Raw genomic sequence first — 9,990 nt, 5'->3', positions numbered from 1 at the left:
CCCCTTAATGACATGAGGAGAGGCTTACATTCCAGGATGACACACATTGCACGTTAAATTGTTTAGTGCTGATTCTGATTTTTCGTATAACACTTTTAAATTGTGGCCTACATTGGTGCGACAAATTAAACAGTAAACAAGTGAAATGTAACTGAATAATTAAATATAAAATGTGTTTTTAAATACTCTGAAACCTTGTATAGAGTTTGGTTGGTAAGTTTAGATGGGTGGAGTCCGACTGGCAAATTCCTGCTTACCCTCAGTGTAACTAATGTGCACTGTTGTTATGTAGTCATATTATACAGTTTTTACAGATCAATGAGCATCCTGTCTCAGTCATTGCTTGTTTCAGCATTTCTGCCACGACTTTTGGTGTGTGCGTCTGTATGAAAATGAGACAAAGCGCACGGAAAATGCTTGTTTTGCCATCTTCAGCCTTTGTGATAATCCTCTCCTGCTGCCCTCATTCTTTCCTCTGTACTGCATGACATGAAGTCAGGAAGTTGAACTGTAGAAAAGTAACATGGTCTGGAAGCTCCAAGGCTATTATATAACATTGTTATCAGATGGCCGGACTCTTCCTCAAGAGTCCCTCAGCAGCACTGACGTATGTACATGCTATGCTAATGATACAGTACTGATATTTTTATTCATTTATCTAATTTGCCTTATTGGTCACAAGAAGTCAGAAAGTCACCATTACTGCGGAAAAAAACCCCCAAAAAACAAAACAGAATGTAAAATTAGTAAAACAATTTGTACAGAATGAAACAGAAGATGTGCATTGCACTCTCTGGCTTGGTCATAATACACCCGTCATTTCCTCCTCCCAATTGTGTAATCTGCTTTATCTTAGTGAGCTTAGTGAGCTTGGTGAGGCTGGATGCAAAGAAAAGAGTAAAACAAGGGAGGGGTGAAAAATGAGAATTATTCAGCAGGCTGAGTACAAAAGACCTTAGGCGTGGTTTTTGATTCTTTTGTTATGCACTCTGAGGGTCTCGCAATAGGCAGGAAAAAGCAGCCATACGGGTGGAGTAGGCTTTGTGACTGTCTGTAGCTCAACCTAATCAGGTTTGAGGTGACTAGAGGAACACTCCCAAACATGGCAACTCTCAGCAGTAACAGTGAGGAGAATCTGAAGGAGATTCTGCACAACACAGACGTAAAGGGGGAGCTGAGGGATCCTTCCAGCGAGACATCTGACATGCTGCCCCCACAAGATGTGTTATGCGACTCCTGCATGGACAACCCCAGCAAGGCCCTAAAGTCCTGCTTGACCTGCCTGGTTTCTTACTGCGAGGCCCATCTCAGACCACACCTGGAGAGCGCCAAATTCCAAAGCCACCGTTTGGTGGATCCCCTCCATGACATCGACTGCCGGACCTGTGAAGTTCATCAACTTCCTCTCAAACGCTTCTGTCTGAAAGACGGCTGCTGCATGTGTCTGGACTGTGAGAATCAGGAGCATGAAGGGCACACAACTGCATCTGTGGAGGAGGCACGCACACAGATTGAGGTCTTAACAACACAACACATCACAGTCTGTAATATTATGAAATGAATTTTTGTTTTGGTTATATTTTAAATTTTTCAAATTTGCTTTAATTGTTTCAAACTATTTCCCTCTCCACGTCACAAAATAGTCATCCAGTAATGGCCTCATGGAGAATCTGTTGCAGGTGTGACTGTGCTGATTGTTTGTAGGCAGAGCTGCAGAAGAAGCAAGAAGAGATCACTCAGAGTGCATCGGCAGCAGAGAAAGAAATTGGAAAGCTACAGAGCAACAGTGACTTAATTAAGGTTTGTTATCCAGGCAAATATTAAACTGTAACACATATTTTGTACATGAATTTAATGATTTTAATGTTTGTTTTCATTTCAATACGTACTCAGATTTTTTTCTTTCCTCTTTGCCCCTCAGTCATCAGTGCAGGAGGTTTGTGTCACTGTCGAACAGCAGTTTGCCAGGCTGCAGACATCCGTAGAGGAGGCCAGAAAAGGGGCAGAAGAGGTGCTGGAAGGGGAGCAGAGACAGGCCCTCAGACAGGCCGAAAGCATCCAGGCACATCTGGAGCAGAGGAGAACAGAGATGATGAAAACTTTGGCTCAAATGAACAAGCTGTCCAGGACCAAGTCTGATGTTGACTTCCTGCAGGTAAGAAATATTTAAGACATTGATAAATAAGTAGAGAAAGTACCTGCAACCTGTGAACCCATTTTGGTCAGACATTTCATAAGATCTTGGATTAGCACATGATGTTTATTTTGGATGCCAGTGTGTTGACAGTGTACACAGAACATTTCACAGAGCAATTCAGCAATTTCACAGAAAATGTTCTGGATCAGAGAAAAAGAGTTGCATGTCATTACACAGCTTCAGTTCACATCATGATACTTGATACATGTTACATTTGTTTTGCTTGTTCCAGGAATATTCAGAGTGGAAGAAAGGAGTGGAAGATATTTGTCAGCCTACTGCGTACGTCAGCCACATTGACCATCTAACCTCTTATGCCCAAGTCGTGACTGATACCACACAGGAGCTGTGTGACCTGATTCTCTCCACCTACAGGGAACAAATAAATTTGATTTGGAGAAGTGGTCAGTGTAAATCATATTGTATACTTTACCTGATGTCTTCTGGCTCCTCATGGAGAAAATATCAGAAATATTTCAACAGCTGTTACACCGATTGCAATGAAATTTTGTACAGACGATGACTCCTAATGAATTTGGTGATCTCCTAGTTTTTCCCTAGTGACACCAGTTGATCAGGTGTTTCTCTTAGCCTGTGAAATATCTGAACATCTAGTTGATTAGTTGGCACAAGCTTTTGTGACCAAGTAGCCTGTCTACAAAACCAGTGAGATTCCCAGCCTCACTTGTAGGGCTAGTTTGTGTTTTTTTTTTTTGCTAATTAGTACATTTTAGCATTGTAACATGTTAAAATAAGATCGAGAAGACAGTAAATATCGTACCTGTTTAACATCAGCATGTTAGCTCCTCTGTAGTACAACTTCACAAAGCCTCACGCCTGGCTGTAGACTGGTGTCTTGTTACTCAATCTTTCTTTCTTTGGGGACATTTTTATAAAGCTTGTCTGTTATATACAGTGCATTGTATGGATCCTTATGTCTTACTAAAATACCAAACAATATCTCTGCAAAATGACAAACCAGGTACTAAATCCCAGATGCCAAAATCTCCTTCAACCCTGCCTGAACCTGAGACGAGTGAGGACTTTTTGAAATGTAAATATGCTTTTCACTTTATGTATGTTCTGTGTTTGTCAAAGCAAACATGTTCATTTATCTTATGAACTATTCCCATATTTTATTTCACTTGTTATAGACACAAGGAGTTTGACCTTTGACCCAGACACCATCCATCATTTCCTCCGTGTGATGGAGGACAACAGAAAGCTGACCAACACCAGCCCCTGGCAACACAGCTACCCAGACCACCCTAGTCGCTTCGGATACTGGCGTCAGGCAATGACTTTGGAAAGCCTTTACCAGGGGAGGCACTACATTGAAGTTGAACTGAGTGGGGAAGGTGCACATGTAGGAATCACGTATAAGAGTATTGACCGTAAGGGAGATCAGAGCACCAGCTGCATCACCGGGAACAACTTTTCCTGGTGCGTGGGGAGCAACAGCCAAGGTTTCTTTGCCTGGCATGCTGGTGTGGAGATGCCCTTGGAAGTCACTGATATCACAAGAGTTGGTTTATTTATTGACTTTCACAGGGGCTCGGTGTCTTTCTATGATGTAACTAGTGCTATGAAGTTGCTCCACGAGTACATGGCTGATTTCATTGAGCCCTTATATGTTACAGCCTGGCTGTCAAAGAAAGACAGTACAGTTCATCTTGTTGATGCAATGTGACGGTTTTATTAATAAATCATCATAATCCTTCACTGTGAGCTTGTAAAAGAAAAAAATGTGCATTTTAAATGTTTATTGAGGTTACATAACAAGGTGCATGAAGGCATGGCACATATGCAGGATTTTTTCACATACATGTCATTGAGGGTTAAATTTACTACCATCTAGTGGTAGTAAATGTGTAGCATGAACATAGGGAACCTGTGCAGTAGTAGAGGAGTTATTACCTCAGATTTATTGCATCTTTATTGCTCTTGAAAGTGATATGAATGAGGCAAAAGTACAAGTTTCAATATGTCTATATTTTTGTTTATTGTTTATGACAGGTCTGTAAAATCATTAATTTCAAACAAAAGCACTTTGGAAACCAATAAAATCTCACATCTATCAACTTCAGGCATTAAACTCTGTTTCATTCTCATCATAAACTGGATTTACAAAGTGCAATCCTGTCTGAGTCAAGGAGATTGAATTTGCATACAGACCAGGAATATCAGGCAGCATGTTGGGCTTGTCGAACATAGGATTATCAAAGCCATGGTCAAGAGGACCACCAAGCTCTCCAATATCAGTCTTTCTCTTCAAGCTGCTTAGAAAAAGCACTGAAGGCAGTGATGGTATTCGAACAACTCCCTTATGAATCAAGAGGAACATGAAGATGATGATGAGCGTTAATATGATTAAAATTCCAAACACAACTCCAACCACCATCCCGGCATTGCCTCCTGTCTGCTCACTGCTGCTCCCAGATGAGGCTTGAAATTCAGCGTTAATGATCCCCAGGTTAGAGCCATGAGAGCGGGCATCCCTCACAATGTCCCAGGCCAGACTCTCTGACTGTTTTCCCTTCTCTCCATCCAGGATAACCACCTGGATCTCAGGTGAGGTAACAAAAGGGATGATCCCCAGCAACCGCTGTGACTTGAACACTTTAGACATACCAAGTTGAATGGATTTGTATTGTGGAAGGACAAGAAATAGGTGACTGATTCGTTGCCTGTAAGATTCAAGGTTGAAACCAGTGGCAGTGTGGATGGTGATAATGGCACCACAAACATCACAGCAGTGTCCCACAGGGAGTAGAGACTTCTTACAGCTCACAGGGGCACATGTTACAGTGTTACATATCTGCTGATGGTTTATTGAGTTCCCACAGTCACAGCCAGAAGGATCCCCGCAGCCTGGCTCTCCAACAGTGACCGTAGAGGATCCGTGAAACTGCAGTTGGCCTGAGCGTGAGCTGAGATACTGGGAGAACTCATATCTGCTGTCAAACGTCTTCCCTAGCACAGACACAGATTTGACAGGAATTGTAGACTGACTGGAGCTGGTGTCCACCCTGAAAGAGGAGCGGGCTTTGAAAACCACATCATCATACTGGCAAGGGACACTCTCCTCATGCACAGAGAATAGGAAGTTTCCACGTTGCAGGTCATCGAAAGTTGCAGCCGCCTGCCAGAGAGCTGGGTTAAACCAGTGAAGAGACTCTGAGTCTTTGAACTGGGTTGTCTGACCTGCACTGCAGCCTGGATCTTTTCCTCTCACAACGTAAAATCCAGCTCCTGAATTCAGGATGAACTCTCCATCAACTGGCAGCCTCATCTCCTGCACAGCGTGTGTGGTCTCCACAAACACAGACACCTTTCTCTGGGCTGAAAACAGTACGATATCATTGCCACATGGAACACCTTCTTTGTCCCAGTTGGTTTTATTCTCATAGTTGGTGTCAGGAATCCAGTGTTTGTACAGGGCATTCACTGCCCCAACAACACAGAAGAGAAGGAGCACGTCTGGTGTTTTCAGCATCCTGAATATTTATGACGGACTGAGAGAGCATTAGGTGAACTTTGTTTCCAGCCTTGTGACTTGCAAGTGCTCACCAGTAAAACTGATGAGCTATGAACCACATCAACCTGTTCAAGCACAAGCAGGTGACCTGTAAAATATTTACGTTTTCTGCAGTAACAGACCTGGTTCAAGAAAACACATTTTACCCCACATTAAGTTTTATTTTTCTCTTTTTTTTTTTTTAGTGTGTCACTAGCCAAAGGTATAGATAAACTAACAGAGATGACAATATAAATAAATGGTCAGGTATTCAGCAACTCTTGAAGAGATTAATTATCTAAAGGAACAATTTCTGGACATAGGTTTGAGCTTCTTTGCTCCTCTTTTTGCTGAGGTTTTAATTGTGAACTGTGACATACTGCATAGACCTACCAATGCATCAGAAATGCTGTTTTGCACAGTGACACGCAGATACCTGATATTATAATTTAGTTCTTGAATCAATATAAACCAACAGGAAATCCAATCAAGTTGCATATGTGAAATGTATGAAATTTAACAACTCTACTATTTGGACCAGAATCGGGATTACTCAGTCAATCGGGATTAGGGCCACTGTATGCCACAAAAGCAGAACTTGCTTTGTGGCATTTTAAAGTTATTTATCGGATTTTCAAATGTGGCCCTTAATCAGGACTCTGCAAAGATTTGGATGTAAGGCAGTAATCCTGCTTCTTGGAACAGACACCTGATATACGCAGAACAAACACACACGCCCTCGTTGAACTTGAATTTCCCTTGAGGCACTGCCGCTGCAAACTAGTCCAGAGAGGTTTGGAATAATGATAAAAGGTTTGGCCCAACGTGGACTGACGTGGAATCAGTCTCTGAAATGTATGGAGAGCTAATCAGCTGAAGCTAATTACACCTGTTAGGCTTTAATTAGCACACCTGGTGCAGCGTGCAGCCTTTCTGTGCCATCTGGCCTGCAGAAAGAGGGTCGCTGCTCCGCTTATTTTCTGTTTTTCCTGCTCTCGGTGTATTCCCGTCAGTCTCTGAATGTATTTCATGAGTGAAACGATATAGACAAGCCCGAGTGTCCGACAACCTTCCTCTACACTTTTATTTTTTTTTTCTTTCCTCTGACGTTCACTCGGAGGGACAACATGAAAACTGTTGCGAAACAGATGTTCCGGACCTGCAACAAACTTTTCTCTAGGTAAATTTGTGGTGACACATGTTCACCCTGGAGAATTTTATTGTTACTTTTTTCCTTTTTTTGTAAGTGTGCCGAGACTATTGGTTACTACTACAGTGCTTTACTAAGAATGGTTGTGATTAACGTAGAATGAGCCTTTTATATCTACAGAGGTAGCGCATTCAGTATCCACTGTTTCCCTGCCATGTTTCTACATTAACCCAAAACGGACAAACCAAACACCACCTGTAGAGAGGGCCTAAAAAGTCTCTGTTAACTGTTAAAAACAAAGTTGTTGCTACTTCAAGATTCCTGGTCACTTTTTCTTTCATAGGTTATCTGTATAGTGCAATGCAATCCTGTACAATATGCCTGCCATAAAATCTGCAGTGTTCAGTCATGTGTGTATCATAGTTAGTGGTCCTGTTGTATCAGATTGCATTATATTTAATAGTCTGTAATATTCTGTACCCCCCACCACCGCTTTAATGTAAACCTTAGAAACAACACCATAACGTAGTCCACTTCAACACCATTGCAAACCATAACCTCAACAATCAAAACGATTTCAATGCTACCGCTGACGGTCAGACTTTACCTTTAACCTTATGGTATAATTGCTGGTTTTCATGACATGTACAACTTCATGGCTTGTGATCTTTTTGTAGAAAAATGCCAAATGATGTTTTGGAGGTCCATCCATCCAACATTGAAACGGCAGCACAGATGGAAAACATCCAACATCTGCCCGACTCGTCACATCCTCCCACTGTGGAGACGTTTGGAGACGGCATTCACCATGTGGAGGCAGTCATGGAGAGGGCCCACCATGGCGGTGGATGGCTCCTGTCTGGCATCATCTGCATCAACATCCTGATCCTGGGCTGTGCTCTAGTCAGTGGCAGTGCCTTCAACAGTGTGGCCATTACTGCTGTGCACAGGCAGATCTTCCTCATCATTCTCTTCCTCCTCACAATGTTTTGGATGCTGTTTTATTCAGCCTTCACCTCTCGAAAAGATCAAGCAGTCTTGTTTAAAGATAGCCATGCGGGGCCTGTGTGGCTCCGAGGTGAGTACTCTTTGACTTTCTGGGTCTGTTTTAGAGGAGTCTCATTTCAAAGCTTAATCACTTAAATGTTTTTATTTCAGGTGGACTTCTGCTCTTTGGTTTTCTAAGTCTCCTCATGGACATCTTCAAGATTGCCAACTATGTTGGCTACCTTCACTGTGATTCTGCTGTTAAAGTTGCCTTCCCTGTCGTGCAGGCTGTATTTTTGTTTGTCCAGGTTGTAGCATTTTGAAGAACATTACACTTCATGCTTTCAAGAAAACATGCAGTCTCGCCTGCACTTGGATTGGATTTGGCAAACCTTAACAAAACCTGTCCTGTTTCAGACATACTTCCTGTGTATTCATGCAAAGGACTGCGTACAGCTTCACACAAATTTTACACGGTAAATTCTTTTCTTTACCCATGAGAAAATCTGTCTTTAGTCTCGCAGGATACTCATGTTGTCAGTCTTTCAGGTGTGGGCTTACTCTTACACTTTCAACGAACCTGGTGGTGTGGATGGCAGCCGTGACTGAGGAATCGCTTCACCAAACAGAAATTCCGGATCTAAATGTTAATGTCTCTCACAAGATGTACAGGGGTATTTAGGCATGATGTTGAATTTTAATTAGATTAATTCATTGATTTATTAAGAGAAAATGACTTGAAACTGTTCTTTTCATTTCAGCCAGCTATGGCAATCAGAAGTGTAAATGCAGTCATTCAGCTTGTGACACCTTCAAAGAGGCCTTCTACTACTTGTACCCCTTCAACATAGAATACAGCCTCTTCGCTGCAGCTATGGCCTACGTCATGTGGAAAAATGTTGGTCGACTTGTCGAGGATCACAGCCACCACAGCATTAAGTTCCGTCCAAAGGATGTGTGTTTGGGACCCCTGACAGGATTATTCCTGGTGGTGGCGGGACTTGTAACCTTCATAGTGTACGAGGTGTACATATTAAAAGAGGATGAGGAGAAGAGAAACGATGCCCTCCTGATTCATTTTGTCATGAACATAGTGATAGTGAGCATGATGTCCCTCTCTACTGTGATTGGCTGCATCGTCTACAGGCTTGACCACAGGGAACACGTATCTGAGAAAAACCCCACTCGCAGCCTGGACGTGGCACTGCTGGTGGGAGCCTCCATGGGACAGTTCATCATCAGCTATTTCTCTATTGTGGCTGTAGTGGCGACAGGAGCCAGAGGCTACCTGGACGCCCTCAACCTGTCCTGGGCTGTGCTGATGGTGCTGCAGCTCGGACTGCAGAACTACTTCATCATCGAAGGCCTCCATCGGGAGCCCTTCCATGTGATGCAAGAAGCAGCTCTGCACACCAACGCTCACGTCTTCCAAGAACATACCGAGATGAGCATCATGGATAGCAATAAGTCGAGCTATTTCCTGACTTCAGGTCTTGATGATAAGCCAAGTTGGAAGAGAAGAGTGTTGAAGGAAGTCTGTGCCTTTCTGCTGCTCGCTAACATCATTGTAAGTTCTTTTAACATTACTTTTCTTCACTAAAATTGCAATAACCAGTACTCGGTGAGTTTTCTTCTTGGAGTTATCCTTATTCACTAATTCTGTATCAACAGCTGTGGATCATGCCTGCGTTTGGTGCCCGTCCACAGTTTGATCATGCCGTCGAGACAAAATTCTACAAATTCACAATGTGGGCTGCCATTGTGAATATTGGACTTCCTTTTGGCATCTTCTACCGCATGCACTCTGTTGCCAGTCTCTTTGAGGTGTACTTAATCTCTTAGACGGACTTATTTACAGGACTTGTTTTTTTTGTTTTTTTTCCTTTTGTTTTTATTTTTAAATGAGTCTTTTATTGATTAAATGCTTAAACTGAACTATATTAATAAATTTTAGCTTAAAAGAAAAATGCCTATTGTCATAAGCTGTTGAATTTCTAATATACAGTACATAATATAAACATAAGGCCATAATACACATTCCAAGCGATAACAAAAATGCAGTAATCAGTGGACTGTAATTAGGTTTTTTCCCTATTGAATGGTTACTTTTTTTTTTTTTTTTTTAAACTGCAGATTTTA

At 42.2% G+C, this 9,990-nt stretch overlaps 3 protein-coding genes and 1 long non-coding RNA gene across 4 annotated transcripts; 2 read left to right on the top strand and 2 right to left on the bottom strand.

Moving 5' to 3' along the window:
- Positions 1 to 767: 767 nt before the first annotated feature.
- On the top strand, positions 768 to 4,046 carry LOC124072813 (tripartite motif-containing protein 16-like). The gene is made up of 6 exons (XM_046414516.1): positions 768 to 1,516; positions 1,705 to 1,800; positions 1,922 to 2,155; positions 2,430 to 2,601; positions 3,180 to 3,251; positions 3,352 to 4,046. The coding sequence occupies exons 1-6, from the start codon at positions 1,103 to 1,105 to the stop codon at positions 3,885 to 3,887; spliced, it is 1,524 nt and encodes a 507-aa protein (XP_046270472.1). The 5' UTR covers positions 768 to 1,102; the 3' UTR covers positions 3,888 to 4,046.
- On the bottom strand, positions 1,350 to 2,436 carry LOC124072816. The gene is made up of 3 exons (XR_006845602.1): positions 2,199 to 2,436; positions 1,890 to 2,068; positions 1,350 to 1,487 (listed from the first exon to the last, which is right to left on the bottom strand). It is a non-coding gene; the product is annotated as an uncharacterized LOC124072816 (long non-coding RNA).
- A 134-nt stretch (positions 4,047 to 4,180) lies between the features above and the next one.
- On the bottom strand, positions 4,181 to 6,485 carry amn (amnion associated transmembrane protein). The gene has a single exon (XM_046414517.1). It carries the CDS (start codon positions 5,691 to 5,693, stop codon positions 4,281 to 4,283), a length of 1,413 nt encoding a protein of 470 aa, XP_046270473.1. The 5' UTR covers positions 5,694 to 6,485; the 3' UTR covers positions 4,181 to 4,280.
- A 158-nt stretch (positions 6,486 to 6,643) lies between these two features.
- On the top strand, positions 6,644 to 9,818 carry otop2 (otopetrin 2). The gene is made up of 7 exons (XM_046414512.1): positions 6,644 to 6,894; positions 7,542 to 7,942; positions 8,023 to 8,159; positions 8,269 to 8,327; positions 8,401 to 8,525; positions 8,613 to 9,418; positions 9,523 to 9,818. Exons 1-7 carry the CDS (start codon positions 6,842 to 6,844, stop codon positions 9,691 to 9,693), a joined length of 1,752 nt encoding a protein of 583 aa, XP_046270468.1. The 5' UTR covers positions 6,644 to 6,841; the 3' UTR covers positions 9,694 to 9,818.
- Positions 9,819 to 9,990: the final 172 nt, after the last annotated feature.

This window comes from Scatophagus argus, chromosome 16, assembly GCF_020382885.2.
Source record: "Scatophagus argus isolate fScaArg1 chromosome 16, fScaArg1.pri, whole genome shotgun sequence".
Classification (NCBI taxonomy): Eukaryota; Metazoa; Chordata; class Actinopteri; family Scatophagidae; genus Scatophagus; species Scatophagus argus.
Note: the sequence above shows the minus strand (reverse complement) of the source record. Positions and strands in the feature narration are given on the sequence as shown.

What these genes read in the sequence shown, in the direction of transcription:
- otop2 (XM_046414512.1), top strand. Translation starts at nt 6,842, where the DNA reads ATGAAAACTGTTGCGAAACAGATGTTCCGGACCTGCAACAAACTTTTC. An exon ending in TGCAACAAACTTTTCTCTAG is followed by an intron (nt 6,895 to 7,541) that starts GTAAATTTGTGG and finishes ATCTTTTTGTAG; the next exon opens with AAAAATGCCAAATGATGTTT. An exon ending in GGGGCCTGTGTGGCTCCGAG is followed by an intron (nt 7,943 to 8,022) that starts GTGAGTACTCTT and finishes TTTTTATTTCAG; the next exon opens with GTGGACTTCTGCTCTTTGGT.
- amn (XM_046414517.1), bottom strand. Translation starts at nt 5,693, where the DNA reads ATGCTGAAAACACCAGACGTGCTCCTTCTCTTCTGTGTTGTTGGGGCA.
- LOC124072813 (XM_046414516.1), top strand. Translation starts at nt 1,103, where the DNA reads ATGGCAACTCTCAGCAGTAACAGTGAGGAGAATCTGAAGGAGATTCTG. An exon ending in CTGATGTTGACTTCCTGCAG is followed by an intron (nt 2,156 to 2,429) that starts GTAAGAAATATT and finishes TGCTTGTTCCAG; the next exon opens with GAATATTCAGAGTGGAAGAA. An exon ending in AAATTTGATTTGGAGAAGTG is followed by an intron (nt 2,602 to 3,179) that starts GTCAGTGTAAAT and finishes ATGACAAACCAG; the next exon opens with GTACTAAATCCCAGATGCCA.